Below are 26129 nucleotides of genomic sequence, written 5' to 3' on the forward strand. Positions count from 1 at the left end.
TGACATGGATATTACAATAGGGAAGAAAAGACTATCGCAACTTCTGTTTCTTGCCAACTTTAATTATTGTGAAAAGAGAGCAAAAGTCATTTAACAACCAGCATTTTTCTGTCGAGTGCATATGAGTCCTGCACTGAAGGCCTAAGCAAAATAAATAAATAAATAAATTATATATAGCCTATCTATCTATCTATCTATCTATCTATCTATCTATCTATCTATCTATCTATCTATCTATCTATCTATCTATCTATCTATCTATCTATCTATATGTCTATCTATCTATCTATCTATCTATCTATCTATCTATATGTCTATCTATCTATCTATCTATATATACATCTGACATAATTATATATTATATATATACATATATATAATTTTAGCCTAGGCTACTTATTAACTATTATTATACAATGGATATGGTCTTAATTATAAGAGAGAGAGAGAGAGAGAGATATCACAGATATTTAGTTATGTTAGGAAAAAGGGTCTATCTAATGATTTTCCATTGACAAGAGAGATGACCAAGAAAGAAAGAAAAAAACCAACAACTTCAGAGTCAGACTCCTTCCATAATGTGGCAAATTCAAATGTATGAGTTTTGTTATTTGAGTTATTAAAAAAATAAGACTTTTACCTCATTTGAGGTTGACTATAGCACTATCAGATAGCTTACGATTCCCTACATTGAACTGATTCAATAAAAACATGTTCTTAAGTTCACAGTGTGGCAAACTAAAGTCATATTCAGACCTAAAGATGTCATTAAAAACTTAAAGTGAGCATCTGAATGACATCATCTGAAAGAGGGTGAAGAAAAAGAATGAAACTTTACCAATCTCTATAAAAAGACAACATGGTGTTAAATGTTAATTGCTTTATGAGCTAATATATGAAGCTAACCTCAAGACATTTGATGAGCATCAAAGAAAGAGGGGGAAAATGGTCATGGAAAGTCTTTGCCATTTACCACAATTGAGGTTGACAAAATTGTATGGCAAACAATAAAGCATGATGAAGATGAAAAAAATAGAAAACCCACCCACCAGCAGTTCATTTTTATGGGTCTGTGTAGATTGAATTCGTTGTGGAAAAATCCACATGCAATTTGTTATAAATCCTAAACTACTATTTGGGGGGACCACACATGGAGACGAGACATTTCTGCACTCATTTATACAAAATAAACCCTTATACAACCCATCATTTCATATTCCAATATAAAGCCTCACCATTAGGCCTAATAATGTGTAACAGTTTTTCACTTTTAAGATAATAAATATATAGATTAGCTTTGCTCAGTTTAGGTAAATCAAGAAAATTATGCTATGGAAAGGGGGAAAAAACGTTTGAAGCAGTTGGCTAAAATGATTTGCTTCTGGTCCAGCAGGCAGTGCATACTGTTTCACATTCATTCTCACGCAAGCAACACTTTCAAACATTCGAAACATATGCTATAAATGGAGATGAATTAACACTGTTCCAAACGCGCTTGCACGACCATGAAATTAGCCTACTACAATAGGCTATAGGCCTACATTCCGTGTATATTGAGCAGTTGCACTGTATTGCTATAGCCTGCCTACGTGACCACTGCACATGCTTCAGAAAGTCCCGCTAATATGAAAATAAACACATCATTCATGTAGACTTGTTTTGCGATAAGAGCAAGAGGCAGAATTGAGGGGGGGAAACTTTTCTCGTTCAGTTTGTACAGAGGTCCAGTCGGACATAGAGTTTACTTTAGCCTACTTCACACGATATGAGATCAAGATAAACATCGGTTTATTAAATTGCCATAAATAGTGCTGGAGAGTGGCTCAAAAACAACAGACGACAAGCCAAAATAAAATCAAACACTAAAACGGCAAAAATGTTTTTTTTTTATTTTTTTTTTATACTTTGATAAAAATCGAATGAAAACCCGGAAGACTCAAGAATATCCTATAATTTATTTATTTTATTTATTTTTAAGAAAAGCCATTTGCTTTTTGTTTCGGAACGAATGTTGCTAAATAAAGACTACACCCTGACAGAACTACAACTACCAGGATGTGACCTGTTAACAACTTATATTTAAAAAATAAAATAAAAAAAGCACCTTTGAAATTCACATTTAAGGTAACCTATCTAATTGATCTTTTAGAAGAGAAAAAAACGTCAAAGCGCCGTCACCCGCACGTATAAATCTGGGGTTTATTTGGGGTTAGCCTACAAATTGACGTCATGACTGAGCGTCTGTATTGGTTGGCTGGGAAGAGCGGTGAGAGGTAAAAGGTTAGCGCATGGGTTTGGATGATCAAGCGGGCTGAAAAACAGTGAAGCACACTAGCTTTTGTCCAGATTCACCTGTTCCATAGATAATTGATTTGCAGATCAATAATCTAATTACACATCTAACGCATATGTACGGTAACGAAATTTGTTATTCGGCGCACTTAAATCGAGTGGATCTGGTGACAGTTCACCCTTAGATAAGTTAGACGGCTAAGCTAACACAAAGTTTTCGCGGTTGTGCAGTTTGACCTCTGATCACGCATCTAAAACGAACAGATTACATTGTCGTGTTGCGTCTCATTTAAGTGTATATTAAGTGTAATGGCCGAGAGACCAGAGGACCTCAATCTTCCCAATGCTGTCATCACGCGGATTATAAAGGAGGCAGTAAGTCATCTCTTTATATAGCCGAACAGCAGTTTAAGTGATAATAACCATAGTAAATCGTCTCTTTCCGCGCGAAACGTCACTGCAGTCAATTGTATGTTAGTGTGGTCAACTTGTCTTTCGTCTTGTTTAGTTGCCAGACGGAGTAAACGTGTCCAAGGAGGCAAGAAGAGCGATTTCTCAAGCGGCTAGTGTTTTCGTTCTCTATGCAACATCTTGGTTAGTCTGAAGTTTTCTTTTGTTTGAGAAATTCCACTCTGACAACCTACTCGTATGTAATCTCCACTGCTTTGTTGACACCAGTGCAAACAATTTTGCTATGAAAGCAAAAAGGAAGACACTCAACGCTGGAGATGTGATGTCAGCTATGGAGGAGATGGAGTTTGAGCGTTTCTTGCAACCATTGCGGGAAGCACTTGAAGGTAAATTCTCTATGGACCAGAAGGGTTCAGGTCTATAGGGATGCATGACTTCATAAAAGCATCAGATCCATTCATGTATATAACCAGTTTTTGTGTTGGTGTTTTTTTTTTATAGCATACAAGAAAGGTCAGAAAGGCAAGAAGGAGGCATCTGAGCAAAAACGAAAGGACAAGGAGAAGAAGAATGGCACTGATGAAAATGACAAGAGTAGAGATGAAGAGGAAGATGAGCACATGGATGATGAGCAGGAGGGAGAGAATGAAGGAGAGGAAGAGGATGTTGAGAACTGAAAAGCAGGATTGTTTTATTTGGTCAGTCCGTCCTGGTTTCTATCAACCATTACAAATGATGGTAGTTTCCACTTTAGTAGTGGGACAGGTGATGAGGTCTGGACAAACCTATGGTACACAGAATATGCTTCTCTTTGTGATTTGAACAACTGTGGCAACATTCCTGCAGAGCTCCTTTGAATCCAGCAAGGTATCTTTCAAGAGAAACTGCACATTATTTGAATTCAGTTTAGTTACAACACAGTAGTGTCCATAGTATTTTAAGCAAATAAACACTGTTACTGGAGTCAAGAAATGGAAAAATGTGTTGGATGTTAATGATTTTGGATAATAAATAAAAAGGGAGCAGCTGCAAGTACCCATGAAAAACTTGTTTTAGAGCAGCAACATGTAACCAAGCTTAGATACTTTTGTACTTTGTCTTCAACTCTGGGATATTTGAAAACATGTAGCTATTTTTCCAAATAAATTGTGGTTTTAATAGCTTATTTTCCCCCCTCAATGTATGTGCCTGTCATCCTGCCAAATATTCATATCTAACATGCAGTTTTAGGCTTGTGAAATAGGTCAGTGACTATTCTATACCTACAAATGATGAATTTGAACTAGTTTCATGACTTTTTTCAAATTACTGTGGGGAAAGAATTCAGATGTTTTAAATGTCACTTTTTTCAAACTCAATTCTACAAATAATTGATCCTTTTCACACTTCCAGGTTTCTCAGAAGCATAAATCATAGTTGGGTAAACTTCAATAGTAGTGAACAGGATTATATTAAACATGTTCCCATTTGCTCAAATAGCAAAAGAATTCACAATATTGTTTTCACAACTTAAAAAAAAAAGGGATGATTGATAATGGCAGTCAGAAAGAGAAAGATGTGAGCTTTTCAATCACTCCCACTGCATTAGAAACACTCTTGCAGCAGCCTTAAATTTGTTATTTGATGCAAAGGTAATGTAATACAAAGTGTAATTTTATAAGTGTACTTTTTTTTAAATAACTTTGCAATGGACTTACAAAGCTAATGACAGTTAAAATGCACACAGTGTGAAAAGGGTCCATCAAATGCCAGAGATGACAAATCACAACACTTGGACTTTTATCAAACAGTTTTATTTGTCTTTTATCTTTTTACTCCTGCAAGAAAAAGAAAAGAAATCCAGTTAAAACAAGTAAAAGGCAAATCATTTAAATGCTTAAAAAGCATAAAATGGCATTCAATACTTACAGTTGGGCACTCAACTTTGCCACTGTTGATGTCATCAATGACATCATGGGGAGGGCGACCATCAATGGTGCAGCCCACAGACTGAGCTGTGCCAAGAATCTCCTTGATGGTACCTGAGAAGCATAGGAAAAGATCACTTTGTGCCATAGTTTAAAACAACTCATTCATGCCTAGTTATAACATGTTCCAGGCCATTTGGCACAGGGTTAGCCAGAGTTGAGCAGCCCTGCTTCCTAGAGCTGGGTCACTATGAGCCTCCACTGGACAGCACACAGTCACTTTTACAGACTTGCACAGTGGCGGGAGGCTAATCGATCAATATTGCTTAAGGCATTAGGTTACAAATTGGAGAAATACAAACCAGAAAGTTCCCTGGCAATAGATCGTGGCCTCATGACACGGGCAACGCTGACGATCTCATCGAAAGTGACGCTTCCAGAGTGCTTGACTAAAAGAGGAAATATGCAAACATCAGGAGATATAGAATCTGCTAGTCACAAACTAATACCAATCTACACTAACATTCTCAACCAAAAAAAAGCCACTGACAAAGATATTCCAGTGTAAGTTGCTTTCAGTTAAAGGTGCAGTGTGTAATTTTTAGCAGCATCTAGTGGTGAGGTTGCGAATTGCAACCAACAGAAGTTACAGTGGCCGACAGGAAAAGATGTTGGAGACAGCAGAGAGTAGCCAGTTAAGCAATGAGGTTTCTTTACAGAGATCAATTAAGTTAAGTTAACTTTATTCAGTAAAAACATGAATATTGTTCATTGTGTCAGTGTTTTAGCTAGTTTCTTTGCATGAAGAACAAGTGACAAAACACGCTCTGTAGTAGTTTGTCCATTTAGGGCTACTGTAGCAACATGTCGGCGCAAAATGACTAGCCTATTTCAACGTAAGGGGACCCGCGGTGTACGTACAAAAACGGCTCATTCTAAGGTAATAAAAACATAACGGTTCATTATGCAAGAGTTTATACACCACTGAAAACAGTTATGTATATGATATTGCATTTCAGTCAACAGAATCTCTTAAATATTACACAATGCACCTTTAAAACATTTCAAACATGCATTTTAGTCTGGGACTAGACTTCAGCCTTGTCTGTTAAACCAGGGGTTAATGTTTAATGCACAAGTCTCATGCTTACAAATGCATTTACTTGATCAAAAACACAGTAAAATTTTACCGTCTAATTTTAATTTACTTTAAAATGTAACTTAATCCTGTTATTAATGGCAAAGGTGAATTTTCTGTATCATTTCTCCAGACTTAAAGGGACACTCCACCCATTTGCATTAAGCTTTGCATTGTTAGAAACCCAGTCATACTATTGAATGGTCGTGCAACACTCATTTTCCCCTGAGACGGGAGAAATCCGTTATTTACCTTTTACACTTCCTCCTACAATGACGCAAAAATCGTCATTTTGCGTCATTGTAGGAGGAAGTGTAAGAGGGGGGGATTTCTGTTGAGACAAGCACTAGTTCCTCATCTTTCCCAGGGGGCGGGACCCGCTCACGCTACAGACCTATTACAGATCAGTGGGTGGGACTTTACTCTCTGAAACTGAAAGCAATATCCTCCATCTTGTTTGAAGCTAAGCTAACAGGCGCTGTGGAGACAGATGTAAAGTTATGACAATAGCGGAGGAGAGTGCTCAATATGATATAGAAGAGGATTTCGGAAGTCTGATGCTTGAATCAGGTGTTTGTGGCTACCTTTACAAGCCGCATTATAGCGAAGAGCAGCCGAGGCAGAAGACCTGCCTGCCGCGGACGAGGAGCCCGGACTGGCTCGAGTTAGGGCAGACTGGTGGCGCCGGTGATCTCACTATGCAACTCATAGACTGTAAGATGCAACTACGAACACAGAGATAGAGTCCGTCTGCGGCAAAGAATTTCAACGATGACAATTTCTCCTGGACGAAATCTCTGAATCAGACGAGGACACGGACGTTTGTGTTGAGAACTATCCTAGTTTCACACCGCATATGTTCTGACTGAACATCCAGGTACCATGCAATAATTCACCTTTTCGAAAGAAATACAAACGAGGAGTAATGAGTTCGCCAACTAACTAGACATTTTGTGTGAATGTGAAATGAATTTCAAGCTCTGGTGGTAGCTAGCCTTGTAGACGGAAGAGTGATTTCTCTTATAGGCAGATATGCGCTTTCTGGATTAGTGGGAGTGGCTTGCGGAGCTGTGCAATGTGGTGCATTGTGGGAGTTGTTGTCTTTCATACAAATGCGTCCTGAAGTTATTTTTTGTCTTTCCTCGGTCACGAAGGCACCAAATTCAAAATTTATTTTACATTTCGACTACATATATGACCCACTTTAAATAAAAAACAATGTTCAAATGGGTGGAATGCCCCTTTAAAATAGTTGTGCTGCAAAACTTTTTTTTAGGATAGTTCATAAGTGCAGTTCTTTTTGGAAATGCAAAACATTTTTACTGTGACTTTTGATCAAGAAATGCAACAACTTGTTCCAGGCCTTTCGGCACAGAGTTACCCATTGAGTTGAGCAACCCTGCTTCCTAGAGCTGGGTCACTATGAGCCTCCACTGGACAGTACACAGTCACTTTTACAGACTTGCACAGTGGCGGGAGGCTCGCAATAACGACGAAAGGTCAGAACACACAAAGACACGATTCCTACAACAGTGTATTGAGGTGGTGTAAAAGCTACTCACTGTTCTTGACCTTCTTCCTGTCACGGGGAGGTTCCTTCAGGGCCTTGATGATGAGGGCAGAGGCTGATGGCACCACCTCAATCTGGAGCAACAACAAAACGTGTAAGTGTCTAAAGGCTAGGTGACCTCAAGAGCCAGAATACAGGCTGAAAGACTTCCAAAGGCTTACCGCTGCTTGCCTGTTCTGGATGGTCAGCTTCACAGTGATTCGCAGGCCCTTCCAGTCACCGGTGGCCTTTGCAATGTCATCACCCACCTTTTTAGGGGACTGAGGGAAAGCAAGAATGAAAGATGAGCATACAGCATGGAACAGAGTCAATGTTCTGTGACATGAGCGGTTTGTTCCAGGCCTTTCGGCACAGAGTTGACCATTAGATTGGGGCCGCCCTGTTTCCTAGAGCTGGGTCACTATGAGCCTCCACTGGATTGTACAAAGACACTTTAACAGACTAGCACAGTGGCGGGAGGCTGCTTTATGATATAAAGAGCAGAACAATAAACACTACAGACCAAACTTGTGGCAATACTTACAAGACCCAAAGGTCCGATTTTGGGGGCCAGCGAGGAAGTGGCACCAACCTCTCCACCTGTGCATCTCATGTACACTGGAGGGGGGAAAAGAGACCTTAGTGTGCTTTTATTAAATGCATAATACAGACAATTGGAATTAATACACTTTGCCCACTAAACATTTACGACATTCAACAATTCTCAGAAAACAGTGTGCCCTATATTTACATAAGCTGTAAAAAAGTAACTTAAATGAAACACCCTTTTAGAATTGTGCATCATTGTGGCAGTGTATTTTTTTAACAATGCCAGCTTCTAGAAGAGAACTACATTTCTCTCTTCACATGCACTAAAACCACTTTTGGTTTAACTTGGCTAAAAATATCTTCAAACGGATTATTGGAATAAAAGGTTTCTCATGAGGTTAAACCCAACACAATCTAATAAAACATGCTTCAGAGATAAATGACTAACAAAAATAAGTTTCATCATGGCTGATATTAACACCAGTGTATGCTGACATAGAAGACACCTGTTAGCTCCATCAGACATCACAGAGATGACAAAAGGTCAAGACTCCAGCCTAACCCTGAGGTATGCACTGTCATTCTGCTTTACCAGAACCATAAGTTATATAGTAACTTTCAAAGGTTTCATCCTTCCCTTATTAGTGTAAATAGCTACATAATCTTGATGGGTAAAAACACATTGGCAAAGGCTACAATTTGACCTCACTTAGCTAGTAAAATTTTAGCGCACATAACATTTTTTTAAATTTGACTAGCAGCTTGTTCCAGGTCTTTCGGCACAGAATTGCCCATTAGATTGGGGCCACCCTGTTTCCTAGAGCTGGGTCACTATGAGCCTCCACTGGATTGTACAAAGACACTTTAACAGACTAGCACAGTGGCGGGAGGCTGCTTTATGATATAAAGAGCAGGACAATAAACACTACAGACCATTATTATTTAAAAAAAAAAAAAAAAAAAGCCCAGTCTCAGGCCAATATTAAACAAACAGGGTATGCCCAGAGAAGAATGTTTCAGCTTCGTGATGTTCAGCAGCACGTGAACACTTACCCGTGAATTTTAATATGCCGAGATCTGTCAAACCACAGCACGCAAATGTTTTCCACAAATCGTGAATCGTTCAAAAAAGGTGCTACATATAATTTAAAATTAACACCTCTCAGTTGAGTTACACGTTGTACATCCAAATATTTATTTTAAATGCTTCAACTAAACGATATGGATATGAAGAGCTTTGCATTTGCACCCTACCAATTTATTAGCATCAGCACGCTAGAGGCCTAACACGCAAGCATGGCCGCTCACACACACATTCAGAAATCTGTCAAAGGGTTACCGTAATCCAGACATACCGACTTTAATCTCGGTGGGGTCGAATTTAGGAGGCATTGTGTATCAGATGAAGTTGAGCTCAGTTCAATGTGAATTTGGTGAGGGTGTCGGATGAACCCGAATTCGGGACGACCGAAAATTGTTGCACCTTCACCACCAAAGTGAAAAAGGAAAAGGCCGATGGACTGTTGCGCCATGAATATAAAGGCCACGAAGTATCGCGAGAGCTAAGCAACCTTTCACACTGCGGCGACGCATTACGTCATTCACAACATCCAAGAAGTTGTTCCTGGTGTGTACTGCCAGAGAGGGAGTATACAAGGTAACACGGGACAATACATCGATATTGAAACATTTGAAGGAGCCCATGTTTTGACAAAATAATGTAGCTGTCGCACTGACGGTTATTCGCATATATTCTTCGTTTCGCGTAAGGTATGACCTTTTATTTATATCGTTCATTTCTATTTGGTTTCAGAACCTGGTTTCAGTATCCATGATCCATCAATTTATATTTTGTAATTTCACATTTTTATTTCTGCGTTCTTGCCCTAACTTACTTTAATTTGTTTATGCTGTCCTAATCTGTTTCTTTGGGATTGTCAACACCACAGTCAGTCAAGTGTCACGCTAACATCAAGTGGATGTTGTGCGGTTTTAATTAGACAAAAAAAATCTCACTGGCCTCAGGATGTTTCTGTTCTCCAAAAAGAAGAAACCCAGTGTGGATTCAAAGAAACGCCTTGAATACCAGCTTTGCTTGGTGAGTTTCTAGTTGTATTTACATTGCAACGACCCCACATTTGCTTATGTTAGAGATTACATGTATCAGCAGTGCCTATTTTTTTTTTTGCCAACATCCTACTGTTATAGTGCACTGTTTCAGACCCTAACACGCAGAGATGGGCATAAATACATGGAAATGTATTTAAAATAAAAATACAAAATACTGTGTGGAAAAATGTATTTAAATACAAATACAGTATTTTGTATTTTGAAAATACACATAATACATGTGAAATTGGCCATCCAGTGTCACTTATGCAAAATAGCAGCCATTTATTATTTCTGACCTGGTCACAATGTAGTCTATTACTTGTGGTGAACACTATTAAAAAAATCATACTGTATGTAAAACTGTGGGAATGCTATCTAGCAAAGAATATGGATGGGCGATATGACCAACATTTAAATTTTACTTCACAGTAACTATATATCATGGTTTCACAATTCTCAATAGCCTATCAGTTTTGATACCACAGCAAAAACTGAATTTCAAACTCTTCTGAGGCTTTTTTTAAAGGTAGTCCAATGGTTTTTAAGTATAGTCATTTTTATATTTATTTTATGTAAAGTTTGAACTAGTTGATGCACAAAATCAGTACCCTGATAAAGAGCTTGACTGGCAAACAGTATTTTATGTATTTTGAAAATACAAAAATACTCATCTTAAATGTATTTAAATACAATTTTTCCAGAGGCTTTAAAATACAAAATAGTATTTTGTATTTTAAATACATGTATCTGAAATACTGCCCATCCCTGCTAACACGCATGCCTATGTTTTGTGCAGGCCAAAGAAGCAGGTGCTGATGATATTCTGGACATTTCTGCCTGTGAACTTACAGAGGTGAATGACACAAACCCTAACGAATGACATTCATTATTCACATTTTGGAAAAAATGTCATCTAAAAAACAGAAAGAGGCTGAATTATTGCAAGATACCTGATTGCTTCCATCCGTGTCACAACAGTTTTTACTCATTTTAAATGCATGTGTGCAGGTTCCCTCCAGTGCCTTCTCAATGTGTAAAGTGCTCCAGAAGAAAGTGAGTCAGTTTACTGCAGGGTTGTTTTCTCTGAACTGTTGTTGGTCAGAGTGAACAGACTTTTGACAGTAGTTTCCACTTTCATTGTAGGTGTTAATTCTTCATGGAAATGACCTGAGGTCACTTGTTCCTAAAGGTTGCTGCACTGGTGCCTTAGCAACCTTAAAGGTGAGAGACATTGATTGAGCAGATAACCGTCTTGCACTTCTCTCCAGTGCCAACATCTCTGTGTGTCCATTCTTAAGGTGCTGGATCTGCATGAAAATAAGCTCACATCACTTCCTGATGACATCGGGCAGCTTTTGTCCTTGCAGGTACAGTATATATTTATTGTATATGAACAAAGCTGATGATGGTAATTGTTTCTTATATGACACTTGAAAACCAAATACTGTTCTGGATGCTGATCAATACACATATAGAATGCATTATATAATGACAGATATATATTGCTGTCGTGGACTACACTCATTTTCAAAAGATTGGGGTTACTGCATTTGTTTTTTGTTTTTTTTTACACCTTTTTTTCAGCAAGGACACAAATCCTTTCAGTAAAAGACTGTAAAGCTGGGTGGGGGTTGGGGTGATGTATCACGGTTTCTACAAAAAGCAGCACAACTGTTCTCAACATTGATAATAATCATAAATGTTTCTTGAGCGGCAAATCAGCATATTAGATTAATTTCTGAAGGATCATGTGACACTGAAGACGGGAGTAATAGCTGCTGAAAATTCAGCTTTGCTATCACAGGGCTAAATCTTAAAATGTGTTAAAATAGAAAACAGTTCTTTTAAATTGTAATAATAATAATATTTCACAATATTACTGTTTTTACTGTATTTTTGAACAATTAAATCCAGCCTTGGTGAGCATAAGAGACTTCTTTAATAAACATTAAAACAATTGTACCAACCCCAAACTTTTGAACGGTAGTGTATCTTCTAGGGCTTAATTGATCATTAGTGTCCTTTATATTTATTGCTTCTCTAAGGTTCTGAATGTAGAGAAGAACCACATAAAACAGCTGCCAGACTCTGTCGGGGATCTACACCATCTACAGACACTTAATGTGAAAGGTTTGTTTAGTGCTTTTTTTTTTTTGCGTATGTTAAAAAAAAAAAAGTATTCATTAATGTACATTTTTAAATGTCTTCATTAGAGCACTGTGGTAGATTCCAGACAGTTGTTAACCTGTTTCAAAAAGCTAGTAAGAATTTGACAGTCATTTGTGGTTTCTGTGTAGTTTGGGCTTTTAAGGCACATTTTAATTCAAACTAAATGGTAATAAAAGCCTAAACCACTTAAATGAACAAAATGTTTTGATGCTGACAGGGAACTGCCTTACTGTGATTCCTGTGTCTGTGGGTCGCATGAGCAGCCTGCGTACACTGGACATAAGTGAGAACAGCATCAGAGAATTACCCAAAGAACTGGCCAGTGTTCGGACTCTGGAAGTAAGTATATTAAATGGCCCACTTAAGATAAAGATTTTGGAGCATATTTGTGTAGTATCATATCAAGCTTATAGGCAATGTGACCACTGCAAAGACATACTTATGTCTGTATGTTTATATGTGGTGTGCAGAGCTTGATCTTGGACGCACAGGTTATGAGCTATCCACCTGCGTCAGTGTGCACGGGTGGCACAGAGGAAGTGCAGCGCTACCTCTGCTCAGGTACAGATCTTTTATTATAGCCTGGTTAGATGCAGACCAATAAATACAGATTGTATACAGCACAGATTATGCACAAGATTTAATTGAATATTAACTTGCAGTCCTTTGTGACAGAACAAGGTCTTTCTGTGCATCTGGTTTGTTCATAATTCATTTTGATGTGGTTTAGAGATGGGTCTGGATTATTGCCCTCCATCCCAGTATCTTCTGCCTGTGCTGGAGCATGATGGAGGGAAGCAGGAGGTGGATTGCGTTGACGGTGAGGAGATAGCCTGGCAGGTCAGTTCATACAGTGCCTAAAAAATGTTGGTGTGGCATTTTTTCTGTTAATGTAATAATGACTTGCTGTTCTCTTACATTCACTCTGACACTGCAGAGCAAATTCATGGACTATGAGAAAAGAAAGGTATGTTTGATTTCTTTTTGTTATTGTTGGATCGTCCAGTGAAGTAGTAGCCTATTTACATCTCACTTTTTGTTTCTCCACTAGGAGCAGAAACAGCTGGAAAAGTTGACCTTTGAGAAAGATCTTGAAGAGAAACAGAGAGAACACACTCAACTCCTCCTCCTCAACAACTCCCGTAAAGAGGACGTCCTGCTGTCTGTCAAATTGGTAACCATTTTGAATTTAGAGTCAAAACTATCTGGTTTATAAATGTAACACATTTGAGTGAGCTACACTTCCGTACTCACCAAGGCTGCATTTATTGGATTAAAAATCAATAAAACACTAATGTTGTAAAATATTATTTCAGTTTAAAAGAACTATTTTCTGTTCTCATTGAAAGTCTTCAGAGTCACACGATCCTTCAGAAATCATTCTAATATGCCAATTTTGTGCTCAAGTATCATTTCTTATTATTATCAATGTTGAAAACCGTTGTACTGCTTAAATTTTTTGGGGAAATCTTAAGGATTCTTTGAATAAGCTATCTAGCTAACAAAAATACACCTCTTTGTGCTTTTCTGTCTCTCAGGAGCAGGAACGGTTAGAGTTAGGTGTGTCTCAGCAGCAGAAAGCCCAGGAAGAAGTTAGGCTGAAAATGCTGGATAAAGTACGTCAGGCAGAGAGCGTTATCATGGGCCGCGTCTCTGACCTCCTGTTTGATAACAAACGGTGAGGGCGCAATGTGAACCATTTTTGAAATGTCCTGCTTTTCTGTTAGCTATTGCTGTCAGTTTAAGTCCATGAGTATTGTGTAGTTTAAGGGTGGGTATTTATTGTGTGCTTGTGCTTATTTGATTACAGACAGGCAAAGAGTGCTGAATTTCTGCAAGCTCTTGAGATGGACCGGTGAGTAGATATTACACATGGGTCGAACTCTCTAATGGAGTGTGGGCTCCTGCCATCAATGCAGCTCTTGCTAAGTGAATTTCCTTCTATCTAATGGCACCACTTTAGATATCCAGAGTCCAGAGTTACTGCAAGTACTGAGCTGTTTGAGCAATGCCAATGCTGTGGTGCCGTTACAGCACACAGAACGCTTTTGACCAAACCCATATTAGTTCAGCGTTTACGGGTACATTCAGGTATTTTTGGAGATCAGAGGTGCGTTTCCTGAAAACATTGTTAGCCAACTGTGGTTGCAAGTTCCGTTGTTATCAGCCATAGTTAACCATAGTTCTAACGAACATTCGCAAACAGCATGGCAAAGTTGTGTGGTTGGAAGGATAGCTCTTGACCTGTGGTTAGAAGCAGAGTTTCTTGTTTGTAAGACATGTGATCTTAATAAATCTCTATCTTGAGCAAAATAAGCAATCTGACATTCAGTACAATCTATATCTTTTATTTTGAATAGAAACAAATGTCATTTACACACTTGTTAGTTTATCAAGAGATTTAAATATTTATTTAGAGTGTGCATGTGTGTACGTGCGCTAGTGCGCAATAACGAGCCTATGATTGAATCTGGAAATAAAACAAAATAACTGAGAAAAATGAATTAGGCCTCAGATGGCATGTCCGTAATTTATAGCAAAAATCTGGCATTTATTTGATATCAAATGGATTAGTTAAAATAAGTTTTTATTCCACCACCTGCGTGACAGCATTAACCAACGTGATTGAACGTCAAATTTGTGAAAGTACGGTTTCGGGAAACAGTCGTGACTAGCTACTTGATTTCTTCAATGATTCATCGTACAAAAGACTTTATTTACAGTACTGTGCAAAAGTCTTAGGCATGTTAATATCCCCTCCTCCCACACTCACAAAAAAATGGTTTTAAGTCAGTTATTTATATATTTTGCTGTAGTGTGTCAGTAGGAAATATCAGTTTACATTTCCAAAGATTCTTTTTACCATTAATTGTCATAATCCAGTGAGATTTCTGTATGCACAAGGAGTCTGACAACAGCCGGTCTGATCTGATCTCACCATCATCGAGTCCGTCTGTGATTACATGAAGAAACAGAAAAAACTGAGACAGACTAAATCCAGAAGAACTGCGGGAACGTCTCCGAGATGCTTGAAGAAACCTTCCTGCAAAGCTACAGTACTGTGAAAAGTACTGGCACTTGTGTTAAAATGCTGTAAAGTGAGAATGCTTTCAAAAATAAAATCATAAATTGAATTTATTTATGATTTAACTTCTATTAACTAATTCAAATCAATATATGGTGTAACGACCCTTTGCGTTTAAAAAGGCTTTTGTCCAGGTACACTTGCTCATAGTTTTTCAGGTAGCTTTGCAGGAAGGTTTCTTCAAGCATCTTGGAGACGTTCCCGCAGTTCTTCTGGATTTAGTCTGTCTCAGTTTTTTCTGTTTCTTCATGTAATAACAGACGGACTCGATGATGGTGAGATCAGATCATACTGGCTGTTGTCAGACTCCTTGTGCATACACAAATTTCACTGGATTATTACAATTAACATATGTATTATCATGCCTAAGGGGGGGGGGGGATATTAACATGCCTAAGACTTTTGCACAGTACTGTATATCTTTAAGGGACTTTGATCATACTATGGTAGTTAAGCAGTGAGTAACGTCATTGTACAGGAAATGCACCACGGGTCAGAAAGACCTGGCATTACTTTAATCGTTACTTTAAGTCGATATCACAAACTGCAGGCGGTAGTTCTGTATCAGAATCGGTTGTTTATATACAGACTGAAAGTCTGGGGTTAGTAATATTTTTTACGTTTTTGAAAGAAGTCTCTTATGCTCACCAAAGCTGCAATTGTTTGATAAAAAATACGGTAAAAAAAGTAGTATTGTGAAATATTATTACAATATTACAAATTTTCTATTTAATATATGAATGTATAATAAATGTAATTTATTCCTGTGATGGTAAAGCTGAATTTTCAGCATCATTACTCCAGTCTTCAGTGTCACATGATTTTTTCAGAAACCCTTCTAATATGCTGACTTGCTGCTTAAGTGACATTTCTTCAGTTGTGCTGCTTAATTTTTTTCTGTTTTTGTGTGTGTGTGAAAACAAAGTAGAGATAAAGTTCAGAAGAACAGCGTTTATTTTAAATAGATTTTTTGGGGGGATAACGTGATAAATGTCTTTGCTGTCATTTTTAATCTGTGTAATGCATTCTTTCCTGAATAAGAGTAATAATTTCTATAAAAAGAATCTTACTGATCCCAAACTTTTGAACAGTAGTGTATATAGAAGTTACACACACAGCAAATGGTGATATCTTAAACTTACCCTGATGTTGTTTTTATTTTAATAGAGATACAGTTATGAATATTTTGTTGTTGTTTTTAGCGTTCGAATGGAACACCTTGCTGCCATCACACAGGAAGAAGCCAACTCTCTTAGGAAGAAGGAAGTGGCAGGTGAGTTTTTGAAAATTAATTTATCCCTAAAATTACCATATTGTTCCATAATTAAATATTTAGTTTGCAAGTCATTATAAATCTTTGTTATTTCTCAGAGCTGTGACATGCTTCAGACATGTTTAGTACTTGTAGTTTGAATCATACCTGCATCATGTCCCAGTCCCCCTCTCTTTCCCCAAGTATTTTTTTAAACTCCTCTACTGTCTATGTAAGTCTGTATGTACATGTTCACAGGTGCCATGCAGAGGATGCTGTCAGAGAGCTTGTCTTTAAGGTTACTGCAGGAGGCCAGGGAAGCCAAGACGCAGATGCTGGTGTCTGAGGCCTGCAGGAGGTGCTTCACTTCCTACCAATACATATGGTTTTGAACTCTGTCCAGACCCTTTTGAGACACCTGGTATCAACATTCGTCTTGTTGATCTGATCACACGTGGTCAGACAAGATGGTTTACCCTCTGTATTAACATTCATCTCAAAAGTATCGCTTGTGACCACATGTGAACAGATTTCAAAGACACGTTCTCTGATTTTGAGATTACATCCTTCACTTACTATGTCAATGTTCTGCTTGTTCATAAAGAAAATTAAACTGCAATGCTTGATTGTCCTTCTGTCTCTCTTTTTCCTCATTTAGTTTGGACAGTTTGGATAAGAAGTTTGAACAAGTGTTGTCCCTGCAGCAGCTAGACAAAAGCAAAGCCATTAGTCAGATCCTTCAAGAGGTAACTATTTAATTTACTAACTTACAATGTACATGATCTGTATTCTGGATTAAAAAGTAGTCTGCACTCCATCCACCCATTCACTCCACAGGCAAAATACGTAATTAATTAATGAACTACTGTAAATATTACAGGTGGTGCATTGCTCTAAAATGATGAACTAACCCTTATTGTCTCTTTGTCTGCAGGAGGAAATGCAGAAGGCCGCCTTTGAAGCCCTCCAGCTTCAGAAGGACAGTGTTCATGCTTATATTCGTAATCAGGTATGATGATTGAGGTTTCCCTTAAGATCCAAGAGCCAATAAGACCCTTACAGATTATGGGATTTAATGTATTTTAAAGAAGTCTCTTATCCTCACCAAGGTTGCAGTTAGTTAATCAAAACTACAATAAGAACAGTGCTATTGTAAAATATTACTACAATTTAAAATAACTGTTTTCTAATACAGTATATTTGAAAATATCAAACAGTCCAAAGAAAAAGATGTGTGACACAGATTGATGAATAATAATACACATAAACTTTAATAAACACTCTGGGAAATAAGACTACGACCGTAACGTTTTACTTTAACGCAAGACCTAGAGCTGAGGAAACTGAGGGCTTGAATACACATAGGGAGATCATTAACGAAACAGGAAACAGGTGGGAACTAATCAGAAACCATGACAACTAAAAATGATAACTAGAACACAGGCAAGACAGTGACAAGGAAAACCAAGACTACAAATTAAACTGAAGCCAAAAAAAACTAAACGTGACAAGACTGTGACCAATGTCATTTATCATTATTTATTACTCCAGTCTTCAGTGTCATATGTTTCTTCAGTTTTTATTGTAGAGTTGATGAAAGTTATCATGTGCATTGTTGTTTGAAACGGATGTCATAACAAATGCAGCCAGCAGACCAGGAAGGTTTTTAAACAGTAAAGATCTTACCTTCATGCTGTGAAAATACAAACCAGAAGACAGAACAGAACACAATGAGCGCAGTGCTGAAAAGGGGCGGGGCTACATAAGGTCTATAAATTAATAATGTGTAAGATGGTCTTGTGTAGTCATTCTAGCCATTAAAAGCTTTTTTGGTTTCAGTCAGCCCATGCTTCTCACATCCCACCTCTCATTGGATGCAGACCCAAAAGATGGCTGTTTTATCATGTCTCCATGGGGCCATTCACACCCCCACTGTATGCTTGTATCCATAGATTAAACTCATAGAGGCAGAGTTATTGCAGTTGACAAAGCTGGAGGTTAAGAGGAGGAATTTGGACACTGAGAACCTGCAGGTACGTAGCAGCAGTAGATGATGTGGTGCTTTCCTTCCAGTGCTTCATCATGTTGTGGAGTGTAGAGAGGAGAAACCATCGCTCTGTTTGTTGCTGCACGTCACTTTTCTTGTTTGTTTTTGCGTCTCTCTTTCTCTCTCTGATTACCTAGCTATTTCATCCCATTCCTGTTTAAGTATCATGCTCACAATACCTCTATGAGTTATCACAGCATTCTAGGAGTATGATTCTTTTGTATTGTTTGAGTGTGCGTATTTACTGTATTCACTGTGTGTGTGGAAGGAGGTGCTGGCTGACCAGAGGGCTGCTTTGAGTGACCTGCTGCAACAGTTACTCAAACAGAAGGACCAGAGGGAGGAGGAGCTCAAGCTGGTCTTGGTGAGTGATTCTGGACCATCTATCTATCTATCTATCTATCTATCTATCTATCTATCTATCTATCTATCTATCTATTTGTTAGGGCTGGGTAAAAAATATTGATTACTCTATTTTAATCGATTCTCATTTTTACGAACCGATATCGATTCTTAATCCCAAGAATCCATTAGGCTATAGTCATCTTGTTTTCAGTTGATGAATGAATGGAACATTGTAGCGTGCATCCCATCCAATAAACCGCAATAATCTTTGTGCTTTGTTACTACTGATATGAAACAAAGTCTTTCAAATTGCGTCCATTTTCTTACGAACTTCAAAAACATAAATACCACTTTGGCGCTGTGGCGTGAGATCGCTCTGGCGCAGGTCAGCTCAAGAGAAGTAGCAGCTTCTTCTCTTCCGCCTTAATAATACCAGTTACAGCGCGAAATAAACATCAATGAGCATCTGAAAGTGTTAAAAGATAGAGTACAACTTCTCGAAATCTGTATCATGTCACATGGAATCGCTCAATCAGTGTTTCAACCGTGGAAAGACGCCAGTAAAACAGCTTGTAAACATTGTCATGTAACGTCACATTTACCTCAGAAAAACCGTATCCAGTGACCATCAACTCGTTAGTCAGCTAGAAAAATTAAGTCTAGAGAGGAGCATTTTGCTAAATATATGCACCATATTACATATTCATTATAATTTTTAATGTTCTTCAATATTTAATGCATGTTTGAATAAATCTGGCAAGTTTTTATGACAACCACCATTGAAATGTTTATATTTCATATAACTTTATTATTATAAAAATAAATGAAAGTGTCATTCAAGTGTTTGTATACAAATCAGTTAATTTTTACCTTCAATATTATAGTAGGCTAATGAAGCCGAGTAGTCTACAACTGACTCCCATAGTTTACAGCATTAGTTAAAGCTACAATATGCAAGAATTTTTGGCCTCTAGAGGGCGCTACATTCCAAACAACAACAACGGCGTAGCTTGATGACGATGTGAAGGAGCGTGGAATGATGGGAACTGTCGTTTTAAACTCCACCGTGGATGTAAATCAGTCAGACGGGAATCGAAAAATCATGTTCATGGATGATCTTTTTTTATAATGACATGCTTTTTGTGGCGAGGGGGGCGTGGTTCAGCGCGGTCTGTAATGGGAGAGAGAAGAGACGAGCAAGTAGGTCAAGTGCAAATGACGAACACATGTGTCTTATTGCTGTGATCCGCGTGGAGAGACCGCTTTTAAGCCGCGCGTTGGAACGAGAGAGAGACTGAAGAGAAAATTGGACGCAGAGAAAGAAAACCGGTAGATCCGAGCTCTCATTTTTGAACTGTTTTGTGCCGTCGCGGTTGCCACGGTGAATGCGCGTTGTGCACGACTTTTGTTTGTTTTGCTTTATTTTAATAAAGTCACGCCGACCGTCTTCTTCCTTCCTGACTCTTGAACCTCATCACACTTTTAATTAAATAAAATGAATTAACCGCAAGAAAAGTAAGGTTTAATACTAAATTGGTTATCATAGATGTTACTGTATGTCGAATTCATTGTTGTGATAACGCGGCGCAGTTTTACGTGTTCTAAACAATTGTTGTAAAAGTACATTCGAACATACCCACATCATTTGCCAAAATACTGATTAATCTTTATGTATAACACATGCTATATTTATTTACATGGCCATAAACACCAGACGTGATAAACAATGTCAATAAACTAAACACAAATCTAAAGCAATAATACTTCCCTTACATAAACATAACTATTACCGAATGCTACATTTGGAAAATATAAAATTAAGCATGCTTTGTCGACAGAACCAGCTGCAATCGGTAAAGAATAATTGTGTTCCATAACGACAGCACGAAACAAGCTAACGTTTGTTGCTTGATAGACGCTACAAATACAACTTCCGCATTTGTCCAGGACTCCACCAGAGCCCGTCTACGGAGAGCCTGTCCACTCCCTATTAAGCCCTATTGTACCGAATTTTGGTTGTAGTACCACCAGAGTTCCACTGGGGGCGCTCGCCATGAGTGCAAAATGAATGGGAGTCAATGGGGCTAGACGGCTAAATTAGTCTCTTTCACCCGATTGCCGTTGAGAAATCTCAGATGTGATTGTAGATTTTGCAAGTTCAACATGGGTTTTAGGTCGAAAGTTGAATGAATGAGTACTTATGTCGTTTTGATTTCTTACAGGTTGAGTTGTTGTTGCCCATAACACGCTAGCATTCTGCTAATGACGTCAGCATTCTGACGTCATTGACATTTTGAAAGACTTTTTTAAAGCAAATAAGTGACTCTAAAAAATCTAACACCCAGCAATGTGTAATTTCTTTGCATCTCCTTTCGAATACAACATTCAAATTACTAGACAAAAAATTATATCCTGAGAAAAGTGGATTTTGAGGGGTATACCGCCATTGACCTCCATTCATTCTGCACTCGTCCTGTGAGCGCCCTCATATGGAATCAGAGTGGAACTGCAACCAGTTCAGAAGCCGGAAGTGTAGTGAGAGTGAAACTTCTCGCCATATTAGACATTCTCTGACTCCACGCAGTACGAGCGGAAACCGAGGGTAACGCGGATATGACACAATTGACTGGCGACTCCCAGCTCCCCCATGCTCACACGCCCCGTTTCCATGGTTAAAATCGCAATTTTCTCACGATTTAAAAATAGTTGGAAACATTTGGGATATTGTAAGTAATCAACTTAACAAAATATATAACACTGGCCTTGAGATTATGGGATATTTTAATGCAAAATTCTTGCATATTGTACCTTTAAGAGATTTGTTTTCCTTGAGAAAATTTGCCATGTATTGTACCTGATTTCCAAAATAATCAATATTGAATCGAATCGAATCTATCTATCATCTCTCTATCTATCATTTGTTGGAGCTTTGTTAATTTGGGAAATAGAATTCTAGAATTTTCATTTGATGCAAATGTTTCTGTTGTTCTGCATATTTGTTATTCTGTGTGTATATTTGTTATTCTGTGTAGGAAAAAAATACAGAATTTGAAAACCCAATGGAAAAATGTATTTCTAATAATGGCATGATAATTCATAGTGTTTAAATTTGCTTAGGACTTTTACAAAATGTATCAGTAAATGACACTAAGGATGTTTTTTCTTTGCTCTTTAGATGGAGCTGGAGCAGAAGAGCGAATCCAATCAGCAGAACTACTGGATGATTCAATATCAGAGGCTCCTGGATGCTAAACCGCTGTCTTTGCGTATGCAGGTCAGAGCAGCTCTTCTACAGGCCTTTGAGATCCTGTGTTCAAATCACAAAATCACTGACATTTTGCTGTCCTGTCCTTTCCTTTCTCCTCAGGAAGCAGCTGTGGATAGGGATCTGGGGAATATTCTGTGTAAACTCTCTGCTCAACACTATCTGCCAATCATAGCTCACCACCGAATCACCGCTGAGGCCTTGCGACACATGACCACAAAGGACCTTAGAAAGGTCTGCTCTCTTTCCCTTTGTGTTTCAACACATTTTTGAAAGTGTGTGTGTCTAGGAATTTGTCATCAGAGATTTATGTCCATTAAAATGTCCTTTCATCAACTTTTTTTTTACAGTTGGGGATCAGTGAGGTTGGCGTGCAGAAAGCTCTTATCCACTGGGCCAGAGAACGCACTCTGTCTGACCGTAAGAGCAAACGTATTCCCTTGAGAACATGCAGTACTATTTTTAATTTAGTGAAATTTGTGAATTCTGCTCAGTGTTTTTGTTTTTCAGTGATTGCAGTATCGTAACATTTTTGTCCCTTCAGCATTGCCTAAAACAGCGAAAGAGATACAGGAAGCTGGTCCATCCACTCCAAGTGCCCCACCTCAACAGCAGCTCACTCCTCCACTGACCCCCAGCACCCCCAACACCCCCCTCACCCCCACTGCCCCAGGTCCTGATAGATTCAGCAGTTCCGAGTGTGTGGTGTGCATGGAACGTGAGGTAAAGCCTTCCCTTCATTTAAAAGCTTAATTATTTATGCAAATAGTTACAATTTGAATTAAAACAGTGGCTAACGTATTCAAATAAATATTTAGAAGTGAAAACATTAAATAATTATTTTGTACTATTTTTGTTTGTTTTTGCAAGAAATCTCATAATCACAAAGTCTGTATTTGATAAAAAATACAGTAAAAACAGTAATATTATGAAATATTATAACAATTTAAAATACTGTTTTCGATTTTAATATATTAATTTATATATCAATTTGTATTAATAGAAAGTATTTATTTAAATTGTTTATTTATTGTCTATTGAACTATTAATTTATTTAAAAAGAACTACTGACCGAAACGATTGAAAGGTAGTGTAAATATTTGTATAAAATAAAACATTAACCTACTAATTAACTATTAGTTTATTATAAGAAATATTAACTTATTAGTATGGTTTGTAATGAATACAGCTGTTACAGTTTAGCTTTTCAGCAGCTTAAAAAAAAACAACTAAATTTCCTCCCCTGTTCTGCTCTGTGTAGTCACATGTGATCTTCCTGCCGTGTGGACACGTATGCTGTTGCCAGACCTGCAGCGATGCCCTGCAGTCCTGCCCTCTGTGCCGTGCTTCTATATCTCAGCGTGTCCGCCTTTACCATGGCTGAAGCCGACGAACGTCCACCGAGTCTTTCCGTGGTCAGGATCATACCTCACGTGTCGACACGTATTGGTCCTTCCTCCCATTGGCTGCATGAAATCGTAGTCTGTGAACCTTCAAGCACTTTATAACTACTGCTAATTCCACTACTGCTACAACTAGCTAATCAAAGAGGAACATATACAGCAAGACATTTGTCCATTTGTTCATCACAAACTGGTCACATTCCAATAAATTAACAGCAAGAAAGAATTTGGTAACGGTTCATCTAACTAAAAATAGATAGATAGAATAGATATACTATAATATATTGACTTGTTGAGTCTTAGTATTGCCCTTGATGTACCTGCTCTAAGCACTTGTGCCTTTTCTGTATTTAATGTCAACTCTTTCCCCCCTCCCCCTAAATTTTAAATATCTGCATGTTCTCCATATAAAATCTAAATCTTCATCCATACGCCACAGTCCCCCCATGTCATCGTCGACCAAATTGCATCACCATTAAGGGCTGTTCACACCAAATACAATAACTATAAAGTTTGAATCATTCTATTTCTATGAGAATAGGAAAGTCCACACCACAGCTGTAACTATAACGACAGAGTAATGATATCACTGGAATCACTTTCAGTAAATCTTTTTTTTTTTTTTTTTTTAGCTGATGAAGGATAAAAAACATTGACAGCCAATCAGAATCCACCCCAAATTAAAGAGCTCAAACATTTAATGTGGCAGCTGACATAACTGCAGTGTGTGCCGTGCTTATAATAAACAGAAAACTGTCGTTAGTTGGTGTGGATTTTAAGATACGGTTATAGTTATCTTTATACATCTCATTTTTGGTGTGAACAGACCTTTACTCTGCAGTGCCACCAGAGAGAACCAATCCAGGGTGTTAAAGTCATTTTTAGTATAAATTTGAATCTAAATTGTTTTTGTTTTTTTGATTTACAGAATTGAGCCGTCTACATTTAAATTGTTTAAACTGACTTGGCAACACAGCAGAATAGGAACTAATAGGTTGAAGGTGAAATCTTTCTAAAGGCACTGTACTTGTTATATAACAACCAAAACATACAACCTCACAAAAGCTCTGCCAGTCACTGTCAACTAACCATTTTCAGCGACTTCAAGTATTGCACGCACGCAATAGTGTTTCCTAAATGACTTCTGTGTATGTCTGTCTTCATCCAAGTGCTCTTATATGCAAGTCGGCTTCTCTCGTCAAATGTGCAGAATGAAAAAAAAAAAAAATGTATATACCTGTAGGTGAAACAATGTTCATTTTTATTTCGTATTCATTTATATTTCAAGAAATGATCTTGAAGTGTTTATCAGCATGATAATTCACATCAGAAACTTTTAATATGTGTGCTTTGTGTGCTTCAGTTATGCTGTATGGACTGGACTGGACAAATATGTCTTTTATTAGCTGTGCAGCTCAAATTGCATCTGTCATTAAAAAAAAAATATGATGAAAGTTTTAGAATTTTTAGCAGAATGTGCAATCAGTTCATGAAAATGTACCAAGAACAACTCTTCTAGACCATAGTAATAGTGTATAACTGTATAAATCACCCTCTGATGGCAGGTTATTATTAACCTATGTACGCACTGTAGTCGTCCTGCGTTTATTTGATTTGATAAGAACTGATACATTTTATGGTCATTTCTACTATACACATGCCACCTTACCTGTGATGACCAAGGGAGATTAACTCTCAATGTTACAGCCATTTACCACATACATGCTGCCATTACATGTTTTCCTTTTTTTGCTGCATATTCATAATATAATGTATTATTATATGTATTTTTAGCTTTTATAATTGTACCCAACCAATCACATCCATTGAAATAGTACCAGTTCATTTTTAAGAGTGTGAGTTATCACGCCTGTCACACATCTGCAAAATAAACCCGCTAGACAGTGTGTTCCAGTGTCCTTTGATAATTACGAGGTCATTTTTGCATACTGCAACTGCATATGACTTTTATAATCCATATACACACACACACATATATATTCACACAACCCCAAATCAGAAAGAGTTGGGACACTGTACAAACTGAATAAAAACAGATTGCAATGTGGAAGTTTCAAATTTCAATATTTTATTCAAAATACAACATAGATGACATATCAAATGTTTAAACTGAGAAAATGTATCATTTTAAGGGAAAAATAAGTTGATTTTAAATTTCATGGCATCAACACATCTCAAAAAAGTTGGGACAAGGTCATGTTTACCACTGTGTGGCATCCCCTCTTTTTATAACAGTCTGCAAACGTCTGGGGACTGAGGAGACAAGTTGCTCAAGTTTAGGAATAGGAATGTTGTCCCATTCTTGTCTAATACAGGCTTCTAGTTGCTCAACTGTCTTAAGTCTTCTTGGTTGCATCTTCCTCTTCATGATGCACCAAATGTTTTCTATGGGTGAAATATCTGGACTGCAGGCTGGCCATTTCAGTACCCGGATCCTTCTACGCAGCCATGATATTGCAATTGATGCAGTATATGGTCTGGCATTGTCATGTTGGAAAATGCAAGGTCTTCCCTGAAAGAGACGACGTCTGGATGGGAGCATATGTTGTTCTAGAACTTGGATATACCTTTCAGCATTGATGGT

General features: G+C 37.8%; 3 protein-coding genes across 4 annotated transcripts; 2 read left to right on the forward strand and 1 right to left on the reverse strand.

Annotated features, from left to right (window-relative positions):
* The first annotated feature begins 2075 nt into the window (after positions 1-2075).
* On the forward strand, positions 2076-3868 carry pole3 (polymerase (DNA directed), epsilon 3 (p17 subunit)). Its single transcript, XM_084414074.1, has 4 exons — positions 2076-2667; positions 2801-2886; positions 2971-3089; positions 3205-3868. The coding sequence occupies exons 1-4, from the start codon at positions 2602-2604 to the stop codon at positions 3378-3380; spliced, it is 447 nt and encodes a 148-aa protein (XP_084270200.1). The 5' UTR covers positions 2076-2601; the 3' UTR covers positions 3381-3868.
* A 606-nt stretch (positions 3869-4474) lies between these two features.
* On the reverse strand, positions 4475-9398 carry rpl12 (ribosomal protein L12). Of its 2 annotated transcripts, XM_084414072.1 has the most exons (8): positions 8580-9316; positions 8165-8538; positions 7842-8067; positions 7480-7578; positions 7311-7392; positions 4973-5059; positions 4612-4724; positions 4475-4520 (listed from the first exon to the last, which is right to left on the reverse strand). In XM_084414072.1, exons 3-8 carry the CDS (start codon positions 7908-7910, stop codon positions 4515-4517), a joined length of 456 nt encoding a protein of 151 aa, XP_084270198.1. In that variant the 5' UTR covers positions 7911-8067; positions 8165-8538; positions 8580-9316; the 3' UTR covers positions 4475-4514. The 2 variants fall into 2 exon arrangements, with proteins under 2 accessions (XP_084270198.1, XP_084270197.1); XM_084414071.1 differs by lacking the exon at positions 8165-8538 and having other exon boundaries at positions 7842-7915; positions 9202-9398.
* A 68-nt stretch (positions 9399-9466) lies between these two features.
* lrsam1 (leucine rich repeat and sterile alpha motif containing 1) lies at positions 9467-24999 on the forward strand. Its single transcript, XM_084414171.1, has 25 exons — positions 9467-9616; positions 9796-9944; positions 10755-10811; positions 10967-11011; positions 11102-11179; positions 11257-11325; positions 12004-12088; positions 12345-12466; positions 12598-12688; positions 12858-12967; positions 13065-13094; positions 13179-13301; positions 13666-13805; positions 13938-13982; positions 16415-16485; positions 16723-16822; positions 17123-17210; positions 17399-17473; positions 18417-18497; positions 18780-18875; positions 22032-22130; positions 22224-22355; positions 22472-22541; positions 22666-22844; positions 23383-24999. Exons 2-25 carry the CDS (start codon positions 9873-9875, stop codon positions 23503-23505), a joined length of 2181 nt encoding a protein of 726 aa, XP_084270297.1. The 5' UTR covers positions 9467-9616; positions 9796-9872; the 3' UTR covers positions 23506-24999.
* The last annotated feature ends 1130 nt before the right edge of the window (positions 25000-26129 follow it).

This window comes from Rutilus rutilus (genome assembly GCF_951802725.1).
Source record: "Rutilus rutilus genome assembly, chromosome: 7".
NCBI classification, from domain to species: Eukaryota; Metazoa; Chordata; class Actinopteri; order Cypriniformes; family Leuciscidae; genus Rutilus; species Rutilus rutilus.